General features: G+C 47.2%; 2 protein-coding genes across 5 annotated transcripts in view; one reads left to right on the top strand and one right to left on the bottom strand.

Moving 5' to 3' along the window:
- The window catches only part of LOC129384585 (uncharacterized), a 148,470-nt gene extending 129,165 nt beyond the window's left edge, over positions 1–19,305 (bottom strand). The window contains exon 1 of the mRNA XM_055070103.2: positions 19,202–19,305. The gene's annotated coding sequence lies outside the window, so the exon portion shown is untranslated. The remainder of the gene's footprint in view (positions 1–19,201) is intronic.
- The window catches only part of nab (NGFI-A-binding protein homolog), a 941,120-nt gene that overhangs the window by 258,365 nt on the left and 657,391 nt on the right, over positions 1–25,364 (top strand). For all 4 annotated transcript variants that reach the window (XM_072288146.1, XM_072288148.1, XM_072288145.1 and 1 more), the window contains one exon: positions 5,272–5,352. In XM_072288146.1, the coding sequence (XP_072144247.1) occupies positions 5,272–5,352 (81 nt within the window). The remainder of the gene's footprint in view (positions 1–5,271; positions 5,353–25,364) is intronic.

Genomic DNA, 25,364 nt, shown 5'->3' with positions numbered 1-25,364 from the left:
CGTACTAACCATCACCATGAATTGAGTGTTCCACATTTTCGCACGAACCTATTTCTTTTTCTGATTCATTCCTAAAACTACCAATGAATGGAATCATCTACCAGCCTCAATTGTTAACATAACTGATACATCTGCTTTTAGAACTGGGTCGTTCTACGCCAACTGTCCCAACCTTGGTGCTCGACCACCAGCGATTTCTTTGAAAAAAATTGAGGACTATCTATTTAAAGCAAGAAGTCTTTCTGTAAAACATTTCTGCGAAAAAAATAGTTTCAGCACCGCTAGGAACATGTGAAGTTTTTAGAAAGCTGGAAAGTACGAGTCGTAAAACGCATTGTCGAAAAATTTTGTCTTCCTAAATTAGGCGAGCACATGATTTTCCCTTGATAATGAAGATAGGCTTTTTACTTAAAAAACGTGATATCGATCTTTACGTTCCCGTGAGTTTTTTGTACGGCAACTAAATATGCAACATTTGTTGCATATTGGGATTTTTTTTTGCCGAGAGATAACTTTTACCGAAAGGTTATATTTCACAGTAACGAATTGCCAGCAAGTTGTACTGTAAGTGAAAAATAATTTGGGACGAATATAACTTGAAATGGCCTGCACAGCTGGCGACAAAGTTGCAAGAAAGTTAGTTTTAGCCTATGTTCAGTCGTAAATTTAACATTCAGGTGGCCTGGATAAAAATACGCTAAATAGCGTATTTATTAGAAACATCCATTGTCTACAAACTGAGAAATCTTTATCAAATTACTCTTTTGCTTTAAGCAAGAAAAACTTTTCGATTTGCGTGCACGTGTTTCCCCTTCGAAGGAAAGCGTGATTGGGTCAACGTCATTGGCTAACTTGTGTAACGGAGCCTCATTTGTATATACTTGTGAAAAATGTTAAATATCTTGCTTGTACTTTCAACGGACAGCACATCACCATTTTCATCCTTTAGCGCAGATGTCTTCAATTTAGACTTGGGATTTATGTGCTGCCAGAAAACTGCTGGTTTTGTTTTGAGTAAACTGGGCCAAGTTTGGGTAAAATAGTGGTCTTTAGCTGTTTTAATTGAAGCCTCAACCTTGTACGAAGCCTCTTTATAGTTTTCCCAGTCCCGATCTGCGTTTGTTTGCTTGGCCCTGCGGTACACTCTTTTTCTTTCTATTTAGACACTTTTTTTCCCCCTCTTTCGTGAACCCAGCAGCATCGTCGCTTGGTTTAAGTTTTAGCTTCGGTATGCAGACACACTCAGTTTCCTTTAGTTTGTCACGAAACAGCGACCAGTTTTCATAAACTGTGCGGGCGAGGTATGAACCTTTAAAAAAGTCGGACCAAATTCCTGCAACATACTATTCAGTTTACCGCAGTCGGCTCTAGAGTAATTCAAGATCGTTATCTGGTGGTTGATTTATCAGGAGTCGGAGCTGGAAAAACGCTATGTACTACTTTATGGTCGCTTAGTTCGTCTAGCACGTGAGTTTCACAATTATCAGAGAGATTTGTCACAAATAAGTCTAGCTTATTTATTTATTTATTTATTGCCCCTTCAAAGCGCGAAGGCGTTACATAATGGAATGGAACGAAACACAGAGCATATACAGATGGCAGGTTATAATAATAAAAAATAAAAAATGCTGATTAACAAAACTATTCTTCAATTGTAGTTGGGTCATTCCACGCCAACTATCCCAACCTTGGCGCGTGCCGATCGATTGTGTCAATCGATTGGCAATCTTTTGTGCCAATCGATGTTAGTAACCACGTAGCACGCGCCGCAATCGAGAAACTGCCGCGGAGCCCGGGCCGTGACGGTATCAGCTGTAAGCTACTCAAACTGACGTTCGGCTACTTTATGAGCACTTGTATTGCAGCACTCTGTGGAGCCTTGCCGACGATTCGAAGATAGCGCTCGTCATTCCCGTATTCAGGTCAGCCAAATGTCCCAACAATTATAGACCAATCTCGATGACCTCGGTTTGCTGTAAACTGGTAGAACATGCTGCTTGATCGAGAACACGGATTTAGATATAAAAGGTCCTGTCAAGCACCGTTATTTGAACTTGCAACCGACCTTCATGACTCTTTGCATGCTTTCCACTGTGTTGATGCCATCTTTGTAGATTTATCGATAGCGTTTGATCGGGTGCCCCACAGAAGATTAAACTAAAAGGTTCGTAAGCTGCACCTTGACGATAATTACATGTATTGGATTGAAGAGTTCTTGCGCAGTCGCTTTCAACACGTCAAGACTAGAGAGCACATTTCTACCTGTACTGCGACAATATCGGGCGTACCACAAGGGTTAGTATTAGGGCCGCTTCTACTTTTAATTTACATTTATGACACAGCTAACAAGCTAACGCCTAGTATGTGCCTTTTCGATGACGACTGTGTGATACACAAATAACTAACCCGCTTAACGTAGTGCTCCGGCCGGCTGGTATAACCTGCTCACTTGAGCGGTGCATATTGTGGCAAAATGAACATCGAAAACACACAGCAGATGAAGTTTTCTGCGCTCACAAATACTCCTGGGAATACCTATTCAATTAACAACAGCATAGTTGCAAAAACTCAGTGATTTAAGTATCTGGGTGTGCACTTCTCGTCTGATCTAACATCGAATGTCCACGTCGAGCATATAACAAATAAAGCTTTTAAAAAAATTAGGTCTTTAAGGCGTCGTTTGTCGGCTACCAATGCCGAAACGAAGCTGCATACCTACACAACACTAATTTGGTTATCATTAGTACACGCTTTACCATGCAAACCAAGAGGCGCTCGACTGCTTTGCGCCTTTTTCAGTCTCAGGCGCTTTCGAGGGCCATGAGCGGTGAGTTTGTCGAAAAACGGAATTAGTTTGAATGAAATTCATCATTTGACGGTGTTTTGTGCAGTGCTAAGACCCATTATTTGCGATCGGCTCTAAAAGTTGCAGAATAAGCTTATTTTTAGGCTGTGCATCTTTTTATGTGAGGATACTTTGTTCTTGCTGCTTCCTGAAATTAATGAGCACCTCCCATCGAGTACTTTTGGAGTCCGTAACGAAGCAGTCTATGATGATTAAATTGCGCTTAGTGTTACACTGACGAACATAAGGAACCAGAGGCCACGTAGTCTTGTACGTCCGCGTCTTGTTCCTTATGTTCGTCACTGTAACACTAAGCGCAGCACAATCATGGATGTCCACCAACTAGCGCCGTTCATTGCTTCATTAAAAAAGGAGCGCAGCGGTGGCGTCTTGGTGCTTGCGGGAGAAAGTCTCGCGCCTGCGTCAGCGCCTGCGTCAGCGCCGCGGCATGGACATAGTGCACCGCGTGAAGCCACGGATGACCGGGATTGTCGAAAGATTCGTCGTGGACTGGCCGTGCGCTGGTTTCGAAAGCCCGCGTATCTTAACCCGGTGATGCACACAATTTGGCCGTTGTTCGTCTTAAGGCTGCGTCTGCACTGCCTGCAACTATACACACCGTCACGCACTAAACTGTCCGTGAGTGAGCGTCCACACTGTCCGCCAAGTGAGGCTCAAGCTGAGCCCGTCGTTCCCGGTGCTCACGTAGCGACATGCTCGTCTCCACGGCCGCGTATGTTTAGCTGCTGCGATATGTCGCCCACCGCCGTACATCCTGTGGTCGCCGTGCGGTTGCACCTCGAGGCCGCGGGTTCGACAGCGGCCGCCTTTCGATGGGCGCGCAATGCAAAAGCTCTGGTGCAGTTAGATTTGGCTGTACGCTAAAGAACCCCGGGTGCTCACAATTAGTCCGAATTATCCCCCGACGGCGTGCCTCATATAGTCAAGGGGTATTTTTTAGCGCTTAAATCCAGGTAGTATTGTTTTGTCTCATGTTTCGAAACTTAATGTCTCGTGTGATTCGTCCCAGTCGGCATGGCCGAGTGTTCTTGGGAGAACTGTCCGCTTATATCTTTACATCGTGCTGGTTCTGTGGACAACCACGCAAAAGAAGCCACACTATAGCCTGCATGCTGCGTATGTGCAGCACGGGGCACTTATGCACGGATCGCGCACAGTATACGTTCGTCACAGCCAGATGCGTAGAGCGACACCATTCGTAGCATTCCCTGATTATCGCGCATCTGCGAAACTCGCTGCGGGTGGATGACCGCCCACTGGATGCGCCTGGTCCCCAGCTGTGTGTTGTGGCGGACAGCTATTGGACTCGCTCTATGATGTGTGATGGCGGTGAACAGAGCAAGTTTGCAGATGTACAGGAAAATAAATGGAGACATTTCGGCGCACTTTTGCCGCTGCTTCTCATTGATTGCAGTTTATGTCAATGCTTCTGCATAGTTTGTGTGACACTGTATTACATTAAGTAATTCCGCATTGCGAGGGTCATATGCAAGTGTGTTTCTTTCAAGATTGGCAATGCTTTCTGTGCGGTGTCTTTATATTTCAAACACAATTTTTAGTGGCGGGAACGCCTGAATTCATAGAGTAAAGAAGCTTTACGTACGTGCAATATTGCGAATAATTCGGCTGTGTGAGGCAAAGACGGCACGCGTCAGACTAATCTAATAATTCGCTTTTGCAACAACAGTAGCTTCTTCACGATGCCGTCTGTGGTTTGCGCCCCCCCCCCCCCTTAAAAAGAAGAAAGCACTGTAATTAAGAATAAAAAAAAATATCGAGTTAATATGCACGTTAACACATACATTACCATATATCGGGAACAATACATAACGATATATCAACAAATACCGATATGGCGTGAAAGCTTGACAACCAATTTAAATTTCTGCCAACGCCTGGCTGGCTCGCATTGTATCACACCGTACACTCACATTTCTTCGGGTTGATTTTCACGATATGGCATTGTCATTTACGCTGGATGAAATACAGCTATCCCGTTAATATTGTATACAGTCTATATATAGAGGTCCGCGTAAGGCCTCGCACTCTTCTAGGCCAAATGAGCCAAAATTCTAGGCCAAAATACTACGGACATTGACCAACTGGCTAACTGCAAAGCACATTATTGTGCAGTGTTTGCATTGGTACACACGTGTTGCCTGTGCTGCCCTCTGTGTTCCTCGCGCGTAGCTCGGCAAACCAAGATGAGGCCAAACAGTCGCATCTTGCGCGCAACCCTCCCGGCTGAAATAATCACTGCAAGGCACACCGCATGCCGACGCGCTGTGTTGGGTGCAGTGGCGAGCCACCTGCGCAGGCTTGTCGTCCGCCAGCGGTGCGTGCGCGCTGTGTGTGTGTGTGTGTGTGCGTGTAGTGACAACACGTGGCTTTGCTGTTCTGCGCAGAACTATGCACGCGGTGCAAGCGGCAACCCCAAGGCGCCCTCGCTGGCGGACAACTACATGCAGCTGTCTCACTTCCACCAGGTCAGTGTGCTTCGCCGGTGCTTGCGATTGATTGCGTGATTCCACGTGACGACTTCAGCCGGGGCTGCATACAGGCTGCGCTTTGCAGCGGCCGCCTTTCGTCGGGCTCTTGCGACAGAACTGCGCCAAGGGTTGCACGCCGCTCGAGGCTCAGTTCGCGCGCACCGCGCATGCGTGCCACGTGTTCGGTCACGTGCTGGGCGAGCCTCCTCGCGCGGCGCAGCGGGAAACGGGACGAGCTTCCATGCGGCCTCTGAAGCGCGCTGCACTTCTATTCCGCTGAATTTGTGGCGGCTGTAGGTACACAAAATAGCGAAGAGCACGAGGAGAGAGGAAGTGCTCGTGTCGCAGAAGTGATTTTTACAAGTCCGCACTGCCATTTCATGTACCCGCGCGATTCAGAAGCTGTTGCATATTTTCAGCGGATATCCTGACGACGGAAAGGGTTCGCAAAATAAGAATCTTAGGCCAGCTTACTGTTGCTTTGTTGCACAAAAAGCGTCGCCTGGTTTCACCAAAGGGCGGACGCCCAGTTTACCTTCGCCTTGGCATCAAATCTCTTTGAGGCGTGTGAACATAAATTGCGCAAAGGAAATGCGCCCACTGGAATGTCACGGTGGCGTTATAGCGCTAATAGTTGTATATACATTAGATTTGCATTTGTAGTTGCCGACTCTGGGGAGTCGCTGGTGAAGTCATGCGCCGAAGCGTTCTGCTATAGAAGATGGGACCACCGCCGGTAGTTCTGCTAACGACGGGGCCAAGGTGAATTCCACGTGCTGAATGATTTGAAACACGTAAAGCCAAAGAGGGCTACAAGGAAAACACTTCGCGTAAGAATCTTGCTGAAGCTCGCTTTTGGTTTCCCGCAGCACTGTGCAGGATACGAGCTGTTCGGGGGCCGAGTTGTGCGTTGCGCGGTGCATGCAGGAACGATGTAGTACGCGGCAACAGTGTGCGGCAAAAGAAGTCTTATCACCTTTTGAGACAATATTTTTGTCTCTTTGTATTCCAGGTTTCTTTCTATTCTAAAGTGGCGTGCTAATGCGCAAGACTACAGAGAAAATAGTTTTCTTCGTCGGGCCATAATGCGCTACATACCACTGCTTACCGCGAAACATGTTTTCAAATTGCAATGAAGTAAAAAAAATCCACGCCTCGACCATGGAACACGGCGGAGTCAACAATTACGGCTAATGCAATGAACTCTCCTGCAGAGGCTCGTCGCCGGCGGCGCATGCCGGCTGTGCGGTGTCGGCACTGCTGCAGGACGCATAGATAACAGCGGTGATGCGCCACACCTTTATCCAAGTGTTGTTCACGAATTTAAACGTGTGACCTTCGGCGCCCTGTATTACTTGAGATTGTCGAAGCGGCAGGAACTACTACGCGCACAATTAATTATCATCATCACCATTCATTGTACCCTTAAAGGCCCCTGCCATGGGGTACTTACTTATAAACGTTGAGGAAAGGAATGTGAGGAGTGAACAAAAAAAAAAAAAAAAAGTCAGGAGATTAGCGGACGCTGGGTTGGGCGCTTGCTGGCAGAACGCCTACGGGATTGTCAGCCTTGAAAATTAAATCTTGGCGAGTCGCATGACCCCATATACTGGAAGACACATAAGTACACTTTGAGCGCTGTGCCTATACGTAGGCGCTTACAACGATTGAAATCACTAGTTGCGAATGTCTGTCAACGTGACGTCGCTGCGTCGTAGCGCTAGTATACTGTAGAGACAGGATTGGTTTCTGTTGCACAAAGATGGCCGGGCCGTCAGCGATGACCAGGATGAGTGATAACGCGTCCACGGGGTGTTCTTGCCGTTTTGAGAACGCGTTCGCATTTCGCTGCTGTCGTGCTGTCGCCATAATTAATGTTGACCGCTGTTGGCTTGATGGATGGTCGGGCCAAACTTCCAATCGGTTCCTTCTCGGCCGAGTCAGCTATCAGCCTTTCCCGATCTGGCGTCAGCCTCCCTTGTGCTTTTTCGCGAGGGGCGAGCTCGAGCCCGTCTCGGGTTCTGGAAACAGTTTTTCTTCCTTGCTGCTCCGAGCGCGTGCCACTTTTATTAGACCGATAACCAGCCATCCTAACAAGAAGTCATCAATCACGCCTCAATGTCTCCTAATTGCCAAAAGTTTTGACTTCTCGCGCTCACGCTTAGTTGTGCCTCATTTGTGTGAAAGAATTTGTTATTTTATTTTAAAATGTGTTACTCTCACAGATGTTCACTTTTGTGGCGCCGAAAACGAAGCGGAAACAGTAGTTTTCTTTGAAGTGTAGAAGTTTGGACAAGTGGCTTCCTAGCGATACTATTAATTCTGAATATATTTGTTCCCTTTGGTCTAGACCGCAGTATCGACCGAGCTTTTTCAAAAGGCTCCTGTATAACAGGCTATACGGCGAAGCTCCCATTAAAAGAAACAACAATAACAAAACAAAAAAACATCTGACTAGTGTTCGTTGCGGCGTCACATCTTCGGGTTCTGCTCTCTTACGTACGACGTATAGGGCCCACACAAGCTGTGGCTGCCTATATGAACCATCGTCGTTTAATCATTTCGCTTCAAAACAAATAGGCGCGCTTTCTTTGAATACATAATAGAGTGCCTTTTGGAACGGTCAGCGAGTTAATGTTACTGTAAAAAAAGACAACAGATTTAGGCTATTTCTTCGGCTCTGAACTGTAATTGGGTAATGGTGCGATTGTACGAACATACAAGAATATAAAGTGAGAATTTCGGAAAAAAACTAATTTCTTGTAATATTTATTCATCGTTAAGTATTAACTACATTGCATGCCAACTTCATTATCATTTCTCTCTGGCTGTTCTTTCTGTCTTCTTAATCTTACAATTTTCGCACCTGTGAAACTATACGCTGCCGGGTATGCTTCGGTCTAATGGTTTATCGAGCCAAGGGTAGTCCTGAGGCAACTCGAATGTACTGTCCTTGACGGGGAGAAACTGCACGAAATTCTCGTGATCTGAGGAAGCGATGGCTTTTTCAGCTTCTCGATTGTCTCAGTGTTTAACTCTCGCCTTTGCAATCACAGAGACGCGTCTTCTACGCCTGTTTTTCACATTATATTTCTTGTTTTGTTAAAATTTTCGTTTCTCAGGTGACGCTTGTGGTTTTGCGTACTAAAGGCGATACTATCGATATATGCCGCGTGTGCAAGCGTAGCGATTTGTGTTGACATGTTTGAGCATGTGTATTTTTAAATCCTTCCTCGTCTTCACTCGATGCCGTCTCACGTTACGGGGCATGGTCAAGCCTTGTGTGTGCGTTCATTCCTGCGTCTTTCACTGCCACTAGCATCGAGGTTGTCCGCACACACAAAAACACTTGTTTGAGCTGCACGGAATCGTAGCGCTGAGCTTCGCTGGTAGTCCGCACTCTTGACAGCCTTTCCTGCTGCAGCTATATACTTAAAACGTCATCGAGACAAATATATATGTTCAAACATGTTGTCAAACATATCTGTTCCAAGGTTCCCCTTGCTGCAGCGTTTTTCCTGAAGCTGAGTACAAGGAGGCCGCCACGATCCGGGACTTTCATCACGATCCACGGACTTGAGCGCTAACCTCCTCGCTGCTACGTTCTTTCCACGAATTATTACAATGAAACGCGTGATTTTCTCCACCTCCGATGTAAAACTTGACGAACGTCTCCGGGTCGCGCAAAAAACACGCAGAAAGTGAACGCGATATAATGTGCTCTGCAAAACAATCCCTTGCAAGTTATTAAAATTACTCAAACGAGTGGCTGCACGTTCAAGGGCGCCTTTTCACGTCTTATGCGTCATCACCTCCCCCCCCCCCCCCCTCCAGGAAAAGAGAAGACTGGAAAATAAAGATTAAAGCCAACGGGGCAACGATCGATAGAGCACCGATATACAGCAACCGGTTTTATTCTTGCGGCAGCCTCAATTTCTATATACCAGAATATAATCGCAACTCCTATTTGGATGCGCGTCTGTAAAGGTTTAACAGTCTCGGAAGAGAACAGCAGTTTACGATAGGTAGCAAGGCACTGTAAGTGGTAAGGGAATACATCTACTTAGGACAGTGACTGCGGGTCCGGATCATGAGAGTGAAATAATCAGAAGAATAAGAATGGGCTAGGGTGCGTTTGGCAGGCATTCTCAGATCATGAACAGCAGGCTGCCATTATCCCTCAAGAGGAAAGTGTATAACAGATGTGTCTTACCACTACTCACGTACGGGGCAGAAACGTGGAGGCTTATGAAAAGGGTTCTACTAAAGTTGAGGACGACGCAACGAGCTATGGAAAGAAGAATGATAGGTGTAACGTTAAGGGATAAGAAAAGAGCTGATTGGGTGAGGGAACAAACGCGAGTTAATGGCATCTTAGTTGAAATCAAGAAAAAGAAATGGGCATGGGCAGGACATGTAATGAGGAGGGAAGATACCCGATGGTCATTAAGGGTTACGGACTGGATTCCAAGAGAAGGGAAGCTTAGCAGGGGAAGTGGGGTGGGCGGATGAGATTAAGAAGTTTGCAGGGACAACATGGCCACAATCAGTACATGACCGGGGCAGCTGGAGAACTATGGGAGAGGCCTTTGCCCTGCAGTGGGCGTAACCAGGCTGGTGATGATGATGATGATGTGTAAAGAGAAATTATGACCTGTTTGTTTGTTTAAGCACCAGCAGGACTGGAGATCCCTGCAAGTGTCCAGGCATTAGGTGTGTTAAGCGAAAGTGTCGGCGTAGTAGAACACAAGGCTGTGAAAGAAGGCACCAGCGTATGTTCTAGCTCAGTATTGTCTCCTGCACAATGCCTCACGTAAACATTTTAACGAAATAAATTGTCTTGAATAATATCACTGCCTCCGGTTGCGTCCACCCGAGAAAAGCTGCACCACACGTGCCAGAAATGAAATCTGTTATATGAATATTCTTTTATACTGTGCATGACCTATTTCAGACTAGCTCGAATAATGTTGATGTTGCGTCCTTTTCGATATGTTTCAATGCTTCAGCAGCTTAGCTCGAGAATGATTGAAATTCGCGAGTTTTTGTATGTGACATGCTGAATGTAACTGAAACTTTGAGAGCTTTAGATTGGGAGACCCGGGTGATGTAACAGCCTACGAGTCAGCGTTCAGGATGGATCCACGAACGGTCTCGACCAGAACAAGGACCATGGACGATCTCGGAAGTCACGACTAACCGTCTGACCGGTGTTGCGCGGCCCTATAGTGCGCTCTCTCTGCTATTACAATGTCAATGTGTCAGCGCTGGCGGCGTCCAGCGCATACCACATTCATTGCAAGTTCGTCTTGCAAGCCTTCTGCTGGCCTGCGTTTAAAGCCCGTGTGCCATGACTTTCGTGGCAATGCTGGGATGTCGTGCTGCGGCTTCGTGCTAAGCAGCGCAGCACCAAAGCAACCACGTCGGATATCGACAGCATTACGCGTGCGTTGCACCAATTGTGCTACAGCAGCGGCTGTTCCGAGGTCTACATTCCTAGGTGCGTACGTATGTGCGAAAGACGCAAACCTGGCTGTGTTAGCCAGCTCCAGTCACGGCAACCGCGGCGGATGTAAGATGTCCCGTTGACGGATTGCATCACGCAGTGCGTAAACGCTTCACAGCAGGCAGCTAACGAATACACCCCGAGAGACATCAAACGTGCCGGAATCCAGACCCGTGGCTATGGAATGAACGCGAAGAGGACCCTAGAGGCCGGATTTTTGTTCTACTGTTCGGAAGAGATGGAAGAGAGAGTCGAGTGAGGAAAGCCGAATTGTTCAAGTGCGACCAATGCGGTAAATCGTAGCGTATGCCTCTTCCGAGGGATCCTCAGATCAACGAGAACGGAGTGCGTTCTCGTTAACAGTGACAGGCAGGCGTCAATGCAGATACATATTAAGCGGCTATGTTCATCATTTGGTAACAGAGCTCGCTTCTTTTTTACGTGGCGACCGCTGTAGCTGGGAGCGAGAGCACATGCGAGCTATACAGCTCGGCCAGGGGAGCACCCATTCCCAAAAGCGCTCTGAAAGGACGCAGCAAAAGCACGCGGGCGAAGCATCCCTTCGCAACGGGCAGCGCCGCCGGAGCTGCGGCAAACAAAAAGACTGCCCGAAGAAAATCAAAACTCCGGGAAGCGTTGTCATGGTAACGGGCGCGGACCGCGGCCGGAGCGTTGTGCATGCGCGGACGCACAAAGGGGTTGCAAGCCGCGGTCTCCTCGGCGCACAAGGCAAAAAACGCCGAACGAGGGAAAACGAGAAAGACGCGCCCCAGCTGCAGGCGCCACGAGCAAAAACCCGGGGAGAGCGCCATCTCTGGAGCGTGAATAATTGAGGCGCGCGACTCTGACGCAAGCGGCGCGGGAGAAAGGGCGCGCCACCTGGCAGCGGCCGCCGTCTTCGCGGGCGACTCCTCCGGCGCCGCTAGGAGCGCCGTGCCACCGAGTTGGCGGGTGCCGTTTGCGCCGGTCGCTCGCTTCGCAGTATGACGGATTAGATGGTTGGTGCGAGGCACTTAACAGCAACATGAAATATGGCTTGTTTTTGTGGCCACCAGCGTGATCATTTTCGCATATCAGTCGGTCGGCGCACGCACGCACACTTTTGGTATAGAGTCGTGTTTCCCAGGAAAATGGTCCATTATGCGAGTCGTCCATAATAACGAGTCAAAGTTAAAAGAAGAGCGAACAAGAAACATAAGGAAAACAAATTGAGAAAGGAGGGTTTGCACTTCTGAGTCGACCTTCCGTTGGCGTTCGGGAAGCACAACACGTATGCTAACTTGAAGCGCATGTTCAGCATGTCCCTCTTGTGACCCGCAACCTTCAATAGCTTTTTTTCTTTAATGCGAAGCATTTCTCGGGGAACATTTCCCACTTTGACAGTATATGTATCTACCTAGCCGCCTACGTCTTGCTGCTCTCATGGTCGTTTCGTTAACTTCGTATGTACCAAAATTGCCATAGTATGACAAGAGTGTATGACGAACATAAATGATCGGTCACGACATGAATGGTCATTTCGTCCGATGGTTATTTATGAAGACACAATTACCTAAAAGCGGTTCAGTGAGTCGTAGAGGAAGGGACGAACAAGACGTATGACCGATCCTGGAAGTAAATTTTCGTTCTCGATTGTTAGCGCTTGTCTTCGTCTTCGTTTTTTTCTTGTGTTCTTGCTTTGTTGTGCTATACAGATACCTTTCAGTGATGGCTGACCAACAAGACCATATCGCCGCCCTCGTCGAGGTGGCGCCCTCTCGCGAGTGACATCATGGCCGTGACGTCACTCGCTCCACTCGCTGGGCTGCCGCGCGCGCTCGTTCACTTCATGTATGCTTCGGGTATGGGTGGTTCGAGTCGTACTTGTAGGATATATCGGCCTCGTTCTGCTGCCATTACTCAACCACAGATCCTTCTTCAAAAGCGCGTGAATCGAGAAAGGTTGCGGCTTGGATATCGCAAGCTATGTAGTGTTGAAGCGGTCTACTTGTTTGGCAATGCATACATGCGCCGTGTCTGTCCATAAATTTTGCGTAAAAAGAATGTCTGCAAATTCAACACGCAATGTTATATATGATGCTCCGGTAAACAATTAATGTTCGCCTAATACTTAGCTATGAGAGACAATGCATTTTACATTGAATAAATATATTGGTATATGGTGTCAACATTATAAATCCTTCTCGGGACACTGCCCAGGCAAGCTTTCATCATGATTCTTACTACTCTGGTGAGCTGTTCCAGTCAAATATGGTCACTTTATCAATGCGTAAAAGGAATGGTTAGGCGCGCATTTTGTACGAAAAACTTCGCTGCTACACTTCCACCGTTCTCTGAAACAGGCACCCAGAAAACGCGTTGCTCATGGCTGTTAAAAGTACGGCGCGTCATGCATCTGTGTGTGTGCTCCGCAAATACCAGAACAGCAATGACTTGAAAGAAAAGTTTCGCGACCGTAGAGCCAATCAATTGGCGTTATATGTATCGTATCGCAGTAATTTCCATAGAGACCCTCAGTAGCCTTAATCGACAATATGGCACACCCCTCACGCAACGGAAGCAACCGACTGTCGATATGGCGAGTCGCGCATTGTTCGCGCAACTCATGAGTTCACTACAACTTCAAATTGATACCACTATGCAGTTTTTTTACCACGCTATTGCAATGCCTAAAGTATACTTGAGACACTGCAGCAAATGAAAACTGAAGCACCTTCTGCCTCACTATGTCTCAAACTGAGAACTTTTCGCTTCATCATTATCATCATCAGCCTGGTTACGCCCACTGCAGGGCAAAGGCGTCTCCCATACTTCTCCAACTACCCCGGCCAAGTACTAATTGTGGCCATGTTGTCCCTGCAAACTTCTTAATCTCATTCGCCCACCTAACTTCCTGCCGCCCCCTGCTACGCTTCCCTTCCCTTGGAATGCGATCCGTAACCCTTAATGACCATCGGTTATCTTCCCTCCTCATTACATGCCCTGCCCATGCCCATTTCTTTTTCTTGATTTCAACTAAGATGTAATTAACTCGCGTTTGTTCCCTCGCCCAATCTGCTCTTTTCTTATTCCTTAACGTTAGACCTATCATTCTTCTTTCCATAGCTCGTTGAGTCATCCTCAATTTAAGTATAACCCTTTTTTTTCGTAAGCCTCCAGGTTTCTGCCCCGTACGTGTGTACTGGTAAGACACACCTGTTATACACTTTTCTCTTGAGGGATAATGGCAACCTGCTGTTCATGATCTGAGAATGCCTGCCAAACAAACCGCAGCCCATTCTTATTCTTCTGATTATTTCAGTCTCATGATCCGGATCCGCAGTCACTACCTGTCCTAAGTAGATGTATTCCCTTACCACTTCCAGTGCCTCGCAACCTATCGTAAACTGCTGTTGTCTTCCGAGATTGTTAAACATTACTTTAGTTTTCTGCAGATTAATTTTTAGACCCACCCTTCTGCTTTGCCTCTCCAGATCAGTGAGCATGCATTGCAGTTGGTCCCCTGAGTTACTAAGCAAGGCAATATCATCAGCGAATCGTAAGTTACTAAGGTATTCTCCATTAACTTTTATCCCCAATTCAGCCCAATCCAGGTCTCTGAATACCTCCTGTAAACACGCTGTGAATAGCATTGGAGAGATCGTATCTCCCTGCCTGACGCCTTTCTTTATTGGGATTTTGTTGCTTTCTTTATGGAGGACTACGGTGGCTGTGGAGCCGCTATAGGTATCTTTCAGTATGTTTACATACGGCTCGTCTACACCCCGATTCCGTAATGCCTCCATGACAGTTGAGGTTTTGATTGAATCAAACTCTTTCTCGTATCCAATGAAAGCTATATGTAAGGGTTGGTTATGCTCCGCACATTTCTCTACCACCTGATTGATATTGTGAATATGGACTGTTGTTAAGTAGCCTTTACGAAATCCTGCCTGGTCCTATGGTTGACAGAAGTCTGATGTGTTCCTGATTTTATTTGCAATTACCTTAGTAAATATTTTGTAGGCAACGGACAGTAAGCTGATAGGTCTATATTTTTTCAAGTCATTGGCGTCTCCTTTCTTATGGATTAGGATTATGTTAGCATTCTTCCAAGATTCCGGTACGCTCGAAGTCATGAGGCATTGCGTATAGAGGGTGGCCAGTTTTCTAGAACAATCTGCCCACCATCCTTCAACAAATCTGCTGTTACCTGATCCACCCCAGCTGCCTTCCCCCTTTGCATAGCTCCCAAGGCTTTCTTTACTTCTTCCGGCGTTACTTGTGGGATTTCAAATTCCTCTAGACTATTCTCTCTTCCATTAACGTCGTGGGTGCCACTGGTACTGTACAAATATCTTAGAACTCCTCAGCCACTTGAACAATCTCATCCATATTAGTAATGATATTGGCGGCTTTGTCTCTTAACGCATACATCTGATTCTTGCCTATTCCTAGTTTCTTCTTCACTGCATTTAGGCTTCCGCCGTTCTTGAGAGCATTTTCAATTCTATCCGTATTATACTTCCTTATGTTAGCTGTCTTACGCTTGTTGGTTAACTTGGAAAGTTCTGCCAGTTCTATTCTAGCTGTAGGGTTAGAGGTTTTCATACATTGACGTTTCTTGATCAGATATTTCGTCTCCTGTGATAGCTTACTGGCATCCTGTCTAACGGAATTACCATCGACTTCTATTGCACACTCCTTAATGATGCCCATAGGATTGTCGTTCATATCTTCAACACTAAGGTCCTCTTCCTGAGTTAAAGCCGAATACCTGTTCTGTAGCTTGATCCGGAATTCCTCTATTTTCCCTCTTACCGCTAGCTCATTGATCGGCTTCTTATGTACCAGTTTCTTCCGTTCCCTCCTCAGGTCTAGGCTAATTCGAGTTCTTACCATCCTATGGTCACTGCAGCGCACCTTGCCGAGCACGTCCACATCTTGTATGATGCCAGGGTTAGCGCAGATTTCTCGGTCTCCTCGGGCTCCTCCTCGGGCTCCTCCACGTCCACTTTCGGCTAACCCGCTTGAGGAAGAAGGTATTCATTATCCGCATATTACTCTGTTCTGCAAGCTCTACTAATAGCTCTCTCCTGCTATTCCTAGTGCCTATGCCATATTCCCCCACTGACTTGTCTCCAGCCTGCTTCTTGCCTACCCTGGCATTGAAGTCGCCCATCACTATATAGTGTATTTTGTTTTGACTTTACCCATCGCCGATTCCACATCTTCATAGAAGCTTTCGACTTCCTGGTCATCATGACTGGGTGTAGGGGCGTATACCTGTACGACCTTCAATTTGTACCTCTTATTATGTTTCACAAGAAGACCTGCCACCCTCTCGTTAATGCTATAGAACTCCTGTATGTACCAGGTACCTGTTACCAGGTACCGCGGCGCTGTTTTCCGCGGTATCTCAGTTGGTAGAGCATCACACGCGAAATGGGAAGGTTGTGGGTTGGGTTCCCATCTGCGGCAAGTTGTTTTTTCATCCACTTTAATTTCCATTAAGTTATCGTTTCTTTATTTCATTTATTACGCACAAGTAATTTCTCCTATGTTGTCCTTTGTATCGGTGTTTGTCGGCTTGTTATGATATGACTACAATACGAGGATGCTTTTTGCAACGACTAGTTTAGTACTAGTGACAGAATTTAACTTAGGAGTGCTTTCGTCATGGGGCAAGTGCTTGAATGTCCCGGGGGAGTCTCTAATCATGTCCTGCATTTACCTCGATTTCTCGCTTATTAAAGCTCTGTTCGCTATAATATTAACGCCTTAGAGATTCTGGAGCACTTATCGATCAGTCTAGCTTGACTTTGTATTTGCCTTTAGTGTCCCTTTAAACGACTTTAGTACGTTTCACGGTATCGTTTCCAACGTAGGAGACGCCATCTTATGCCAAATAAGCGCGCGAGTGCGAAACAAACCATCAGAAATGTCTGCCGTTTTCCCATCACTCGGGTCCTTACCGGACTTGAGCAACGGGAAAGTGGTGCCCTTCTGTTGGCGCGTTTCATCCGAACCACGTATACCATCGAGGTACCTTGGATGAAGCCACTTAGAAGCAGCGGATTCACGAGATTCGTGCAAACTCAGTCGGGTATCGCCGCACGGCATGTAGACTGACAAGTGGCGGATTATGTAACGCACGGCGGAAATAAGCCGAGAACCTCAGCTGCTTCAATTGCGACCGGCCCAAGATAAGGGCTAACAGGAAGTCTACTCTTCCACACACGCCTACGTTGACAGTCGCACGAAGGAGAACCAACTACAGCCAGGAAGTATGAAAGCTTACCCAGTATACTCGCGTATAAGCCGCCCCCGTGGATAGTCCGCACCCGCCCCTTTCGAACGCAAAAATTTGAAAACGAAAACGCGCCTAGTCCCACAAGATAAGGCCTTCCCACTCATGGCGCATGCATTATCATCGTCGTTGCGCGTCGGCCTGACAGACCGAGTGAATTAAGGCTCGGCTGGCCGAACGTACTTGGCCGCGATCCCTGTTGGCTCGACGAGCGTGCTGCAACCTGTCGATGTTTGCGTAGACTGGCCATTCAAGAGGGAATTTTGGTGGTGCTACACCGAGGGGATGGCCACGGGCAACCACGAAACAACGCCGACAGTACGACTTCAGCGAGCGTCTCTTCAGCAAATGTGCGGTTGGATTCTGGACGCGTGGCGTTCCGTGTCAGTGGATCCCACCATCGCTAAGAGCTTTAGAGTCGCGCATATCAAACGCCATGAACGGCACAGAAGACGACCAGCTTTGGGAGCGCGACGATGAGGCGAGCTCGTCCGACAGTGGTGAGAGTGCCGATGAGCTCATCCTATAGAGTGATTACCTTGAAAGCGGCGATAAATAGCGAAATATAAGGTTGATATCTGTGAGCAGCTTTCAATTCTCTGACACAGCAGTCGCAGTGGCGCTACAGTGTGCTAATGTGCATCTTTAGGCCTGATTCGTGCGTAACCCGCGACTGAGGAAGTTTGATGAAAGTGCGGCTCATACACGAATATATATGGTACTTGACAATAAGACGATCAATGACATAAGCAACAGAAAAAAATTGTGTCGATATTTCAGTTGTAGGAGACCTTTGGCGGTGCTGCTGCTGGTGGCTTTGTGCTGATTTTCCGGTATTCCTTCCAAAACTGTGTTCACTATAAGCACCATTTTACTTTTCTAGACTAAAGGTGCGCATGCAATTAACGTATTCCTACCTGCTGCCTGCGCATGCAAATAACATCGAGCGTTTAATCATATTCATTATGTACCTCTTTGTTGGAATATTTTTCAAGACACAAATGGCGAATAATACGTCACCTATAGGTGAGCTAGGTGGCATGGGCAAGGTGGTTCATGTTAACAGGTCTAAATCTACCGCGCAGATTGCATTTCGTTCTCAGTTGTGTTCATAAAATAGTCAGTTAATACGTTGGCATTTCCTGTGTGCCACCTTGAAGAAATTCTTAAGAGCATCGGGCATTCAGCAATTTGTCCATTGATTCTCAGTGAAAACTATAGCAATGCCACGCCTGTCACTGTGCTAATGCGCCTTTGCAGAGAAGACAACTTGAGCAATGTTATGGCAATATTGCAGCAGGTCATGTAAAGCTGCGCTTGCCCATCCATATTCACGAGCAAAAACGGGCATTTCTCGTCACATCGAAACAGTCCGCTCAAAGTAATGTTATATTACAACGCAACGACATATTTATCCAATGCTTACTAATTGAGGTCGCAATAATTGAGCTACGACACAACTGAGGGACCGAGACCAATAAGTTCTCAAGCAACAATCGCTCAGTATTAATCCTGGGCCTTGTAGGGTTCTCTGGGCCACAGTCGAGCTACTTGTGCAGCTTTTAGCCGGAAATGACCACTGGGTGTTTGACCAGAACACAAAACTTAATTTCACTTGGTGCCGCCGTTTTCACACGCCCGTCTGCGCATTGTCCCACAAAATTCACTTCTCTTGTGCGGTAGCTTTGACGCACAGTGCGCGATGGAGGCGTTTTGGGACCATGCGACGCGTCAGCGCTTTTCATCGCGTAATAGGGAAAGGATTTGTCGAAATTGATGCTAGTCTTAAGATTTCAACTGCGTGGGCATGCCACTGATGGCCTTATTTGCGGAATTACAAAAGTTCACTATAAGCACCATTTTACTTTTCTAGAGTAAAAGTCTGCATGCAATTAATGTGACGTAGCCGTAACGTATATAATTAAAACGCCGCGTTAGCTAGGCGACCTTAGATGATTGTACAGTCAGTAATTGCTTGGCTCACGTGATGCAATGCGCCTAATTGTCAAAGAGGGCCTTCGAGATGGCAAAGCGTGCAGTCAGTCACTCACCGCAACAGCGGTTATCCGTTCAAGGGGGAGACACGCCGCCCCTCAGGGAGTCGACGCACACGTTTGCAAGGCGACCTGGCGAGTGGCCGGACATGTGCAGCCGTGATTCGGCATGGTCTGGCGCCAACAGCGCGGCCCAATGGGGCAGCTCGAAGACGTGCCCGCCCCTTTTGCGGCGAAAACCGGTCTTTTGCTCAAAGCTGTGGGAAACGCATCCTGGAGAGCCACAAAGCTTGCTGAGAAAGCGCTTCTTACAGAATGTCCCCAAAAGCGAGCGCTTGCCCCTCTGTGTCCCTGGCCACTGCGACGCTAGAAAAAAAAGTCGGCACAGGAGGGAGCTTGGGCACCGCTTGACCCAAAACGCGTGCAGAATCTCGCTCCCCGCGCGAGGTGGGTGCGCGCACGGGTTTTTCCCAAAGAAAGGCGTGTGGCGCGCTACGCTTTCCCACGTCGAAGCCGAGTTGGGAAACTCCTTGAGCTGCTTTTGAGAAAGAAGTGTGCGATTTGGGGGCTTAACAATGACATCGGAAGGATGGTCTGCCTCCTGATTTCTGGGAACAGCTCGGTTTTGATATCTTTGATTTTTAGTTTCTATGTCTCCCTTTTATTTCTCCATATCTTTCTACTCTGCACGTTTTTCTTTTCAGTCAGGCGAGATTGATCACCAGCTCATCAATTAGCAAAAGATCGCGCTGACAACAGTACTATGCAACATCCATAAAAAGAACATTACGGTGTCCATGAAGAACGAACATATCGGTTTGTGTTACAGTGTATCAGGCGGTCGGTCAGCCAGACGGTTGGTTGTAAACTCGGTAAGTCGGTCGGTCGGTTGGTTGTTTTGTCGGCCACTACGTTGATCGGTCGAGGTTGCTCGGCCAGTGAAATGCCGTATTTTTTATTACGGCTAAGCAGCAGCCGTTTAAAAGCTGCACAGTTGAGCAGGAATAGCAGCTTGGGCTTGATGGTTTTCCATCCTGTTGTTACCAGCGCAAAACGTAGACGAGACTCGAGTCTACGTTCTGCGCTGTTAACACCAAGACAGTTGAGTAGCATGTCAGGGTGGCTGTCCTATAATTGGCACCAGTGGCCGATGTATTGCGCGCATGCGGACACAAATGTCCACATGGGCAGGAACAATCTAGTGAAGCCACACAATCTCATATCTTGTCAGCAAAAACTGTTCATATCTAAGGAAAAGAGGCAGAAAATGTGTAACTTTTAATGGAGAGACGTACATCTTAGTTTTGATTCAAGACTCTTGGACAGCCAAACTAAAAACCGATCAGTTTGTGAACTTGACATGAACGACAAAAGACTAAAAAAGAAGTAATTTTCTTATTTGCGTCTAATTTTTCGTTTGATGAAACCTCGTTTGTATCAGTCACTATAAACATAGTAAAGGCTTAACGTAAATATCAACAGGTGTACTGAATATGTCTCAAACACACTAAGGATACGAACTAAGGATCCGTGTAAACTCTGTGAAAAATTCGCCTAAAAGTTTAGGTAGCGTATAGCATACCATCTCTTTACCCTTGTTCGAGTGGAAAATCTGAACATCACATCGTTGGTGTGATTGTGTTTTTTACGTGCTTTGCTAGCTGGTGAAAATAATGATCTGTATTCGTCACTCTTGACTCATAGAGGCGGCAAAGCATGAATTTGTATCGCACACCATATCAACAATACAAAGTACGACACAGCTCAAGCTTTGAAAGAACGAAAATGCAGAATACGAAGCAGACAGGATGAGTCTCTCTATGTGTTTCGTGTTGTGTCGGTGCTTTCAGCTCGGGGAGTAAGTCATTTAGCCCAACCCTCTATCTTAACGATAATGTGAAATTTCTGAAACAGTTACTGCCGACGACAGCGAGATGTTTACTAAATAACAATTAGTTTTCACAGCAATAGTGCTTGTTTGGGGAATCTGCAGTTGTAGTTGCCAAGGGAACTGGATGTTTTAGCTACACTTTTAGCTAAGATAATTACTGAATATATTGGTCTGGTCGATATATTCGTCTTCGATATCCCGCAACCGCTTTTACATAAGCCTGCGATTGAAATACAAAATCACACGGAGATGAATGCGCATAGAAAACATAAGTGCGCATGCGTGAGGTTTCAATGGGCGCGTCAGGCCCTCCCGCCCTCGCAGCGATTTGAGCGCAACTTCTCAGATTCTTCTTTCCTCGCCATTATTTTTTTTTGACCGCTACTCCTAAGCTCCGCCCACGACCCCGGCAGCGAATGAACGATTTGCTCCGGAGGTATCAAAAACAACAAGTACACGTAGAGAAAGTGAAAACAAGAAAAAAAAAATCACAAAAAAGAAGACGGGAGCTGTTAGGTGGTGCAGGGCGACGCATCGATTTTTTACCCCCCCCCCTTCCGCTCGCCATCTTGGTTGATGGTGGTACAGAATGAAGGAAAGGGTAAAGCTTCGAGTGAATGGAAATATCGCCCTGGCCAAAATGAGGAGCGCAGCGCAAAGCACGCGCGAGGAGAGAAACACCGGGCGAGGACGCAAACAAGAAAAGCTTCCCCCCGGCCGGAGCCGTGCGCACCGCGCTGCATGCGAGACCCGCCATCTTTCCGTCCCTTTATCCTCCTCCTCCGAGAGGAGCGAGAAAAAAAAAGAAAGAGGGGCAGGCGATGTAGTCGAGCGCGCTGCAGGGCGAACGCGAAAAGGACGTCAGGCGATGCAGCGTGCCCGGCGGATGCTGCTGCTGCTCTCGCGGCAGGCCGGCAAGGAGAAGCTGCGGCTACAAGCAGCAACAGCCGCGCACCGCCGGGAGAAAGTTCCACCAGTGCCGGGAGCCTCTCGGATCTCTTTCCTTTCTGCCCGCGCGGGATGAGGAAACGTGTGCCGGCAGGGATTTTGTTCGCGCTCATATTGACTCTATCGTTCCCCCGCGCATTGCAGGCCCTTTTTGTTCGTAGCCTGCAATTTATTTTTTCTCGTCATGCTGCACGAATCACAACGCAGACGTTTCGAGTCCCTGTTGTGGGCCACTGAGCTATCAATTACGACCACTTGTACCGCGCGCGGCTGCGCTGCAGGCGAATCCGAATAGCGAATGCCAAGCTTGCTCCGTCATCACGATGGGCACCGCCCTTCCTGCGGCCAGGCTCACGGTCTTCTTAATCGGGACCATGCGTGTCATGGAGTCCTTCGGCATGGAATACATGTTCACGGGCGTTTCTGTCGACTTAGCAGTTCAATGTGGCAAAAAAGAACAGGAACCCTTTCTACCCTGCCGTATACGACTGTAAGCGTAGGTGCGGCATTATTCGATTCTGCGAAGCACCGATCAACGGGCGCCAAAAGGTCGTAGGAATTGGAACCGGCGAGGAAGACGGTTATTGCCGGCAACTCGGGCACGCGGCCGAAAGAAGTCGAAGGCAGGCTTAGAAATGATTGTCTTTGTCGTCGGTGTGACCGTGACGCCCCGACAGCTTTTTGTAGGAATCCCTGTGTATTCTCTGCCCCGCGCGTGCATTGAGAAGTTCGCTAACGCGGCGGGGGTGCGAATGCCCCAAAATATGCGTTGTCTCTGTGCAATCCCGCGTCCGCGGCTGACAGCGTGTGTGTGCCGACGGCGCCGTATACGGCCGGCTGCCGTCGTTTCTTCTTCGTCGGTCGACGGACAATCGAGGTCCGCCACGGACTCGAGGGTGTGCGTGTGTGGTGCAACACAAGCACTCGACCTTCAACAGCAGGGGGGGGGGGGGGGATCATCCGTTCCCTCGCCCCTAATTAAAATGGGCGCGGCCAAGCACTTAGAAGGAGCCGGATACAATTGGGTGAACTAGATTGGATCGTCAACAAGTATCTATTTCCATATTTCCCCCGACCCAGGGAAATAGGGAATGGACAAGTTATTTAAACGCAGGTTTCAGACCGAGCTAAGCAGTCTCGAAGCTGAGCATACAATCTGCTCAAAAGCGTCAAGGAGCTGATGCCGTCCAGTATCGCCTGCATGGACCGCCTAGCCGCGTCTTAACTGCGAGTTAGTAGTTGACGTAAGAGACGACAAACCGAGACAACGTCTGCAACGAAGCTCACGGTTAGGTGAAGTTAGCTCAACCTGCTCGAGGGAAGACGTCAGACCTAGACTCCCGGGAAACCCGGCCCAGGAATCGCATCCACTGCAAGGAGATCGGCTTGCCAGCGTTTTTCGGGCAAGCTCTGCCGTCAACTCCACGCTTTATGGACTGGCTGCTGCTGCCCGGCCATGCATATGCCATCATTTGTTTTCTTTTGAACTCTGTTTAGTTGACCACCGTTAAGTGTGTTTTGTGTAGTGTTAATTTCTGTATCCACTGTTAACTGTTCGTTGTATTTTTTTCGTCTTCATCGTTAATTTACAGTAAGTACGTATGTTAGTGTTCTTGGGATTTGTGTTTCTTTTAATTTGTGTATTGTTGTCAGTAGATAATTCTTTTTTTCGTTCTTCCTCCCAACTCTGACCCCTTCACTGTGTTCGCTTGAGTGCGGAACGACCAACCGGCTTTTATACCCCGTCGACGACTTCGCGCCGACGGCGAACGTGTGACAAGCCGTGACAGTGTGACATTCTCGAGTTCGCTCAAATGGGACACTCACATTGATAGCACATGTGCAAAGGCATTCAGGCAACTCAATTTCTTGCGGCGGAAATTGGCTACAGCGCCATCCCATGTAAAAGTAACTGCGTATAAAACCATCGTTCAGCCGATACTTGAGTATACCAGTATTGTATAGTCCCCGTACCAGTCTTACCTAATTGATAAACTACATAGAATACAGCGCATGGCAGTTCGTTTTATTCATTGCAGATACTCACAGCTCCACTGCTTTACGTGAACAAGCAAACATCCCGACTCCAATATCAGGACGGCGTATCGCTGCCATCAAGTTTCTTTTCCTTCTTTATCACGGGCGCATATACATAGACAAAACAAAGTACATCAGGCCACCCTTCAACATTCGGGAAGAACAAATCACAATAAGTGCATAAGACATTTTTCTGCGCGCTGCAAAACATTTAAGTATTCATTTATTTTCTTCTGCAATTGAAGCCTGGAACCATTTGCCAGAAGAAATTGCGCATGTTGACTATATCGAACAATTTGAGACCAAAATACGTGCACTCTTCTATGAGTAGGTCTGCTTGCTATTGTGTAGTGCTCTGCTACAACGTTGTGCTGCACAACCATGTTTTGATTGTTCACCACCGCGTCTGCACTTTGCGCAGCTCTTCCCTTTGCCTGTATTATCTGCCTTGCACTGTTTCTTTTCTCTGCTCGTTCTGTTCGCGTCGTATTTGTTTACATTGTAATAATTACCGCATTCCATTGCTTTCTCCTGTTTTGGCCCATAAGGTATTGTTTTGTTTGTGATCCATTCCTGTATGAGCCTGTAAAGGCTTACAGTATTGCTAAATAAATAAATAAATACATAAATTGTACGCCTCAATTAAAAAAGAAATAACTTCTCCCTTTGCTTTCTTTCGCATCATTATATGTGGGCTTCATATGGCTGTGATTAACAAAGCTCGGGACTATGAATTCTAATTAATTGCATAGAGTCTCAACTCTGGAGCCTTTGATGCCTTCAGCGAGCACATGAGTGCTCATTGGCCTGCTCCTGAAGTTCGTGTAATGCGTGACGTCAATGGTCCGAAAACTGTGCCACATCCGACCCCATGAGTGGTATGGCTGATTCTCGTGTCACACGGGCACCCACGAACTCCTTTAGGATAAAAGAGCGCTAGACTTCCTGAGGGAGTTCGACCTCGAAAAAGTTGTGGTGGTGTCACACGGCCAATGAGGAGTTTTTAAATGTAGCCGCCAGAGGCGCATTCAGCAGTGTTTCGTTTTTATTGTTTCTTTTATTAGAATCTGAAGATATCTGCCCAGTGGTCGATTTAGGCATCTCTGGCTTCCTTGAAGCCTTTGGGTTCAGCGAGAGCAGGGGGAAAGTAAACATGTACGCAGTAGAAATTAGTAAGCAGCAATTGGAAAATTGCTGGAAAGTAAGGCAATGACAAACAACGGAGGCGTGCAAAAACAAAGTTCACAATAGGGGTTCAAAAAGTTTGGTTATGGGAATTCATTGTGGGTTTTTTTTTTCTTTCCTTTATAACATACGTAGGTCATTACGCAATATAATGAACTG

The sequence above is a fragment of the Dermacentor andersoni genome, chromosome 5, assembly GCF_023375885.2.
Source record: "Dermacentor andersoni chromosome 5, qqDerAnde1_hic_scaffold, whole genome shotgun sequence".
In the NCBI taxonomy this organism is placed as follows: domain Eukaryota; kingdom Metazoa; phylum Arthropoda; class Arachnida; order Ixodida; family Ixodidae; genus Dermacentor; species Dermacentor andersoni.
This window is presented reverse-complemented; position numbering and strand designations above follow the sequence as displayed.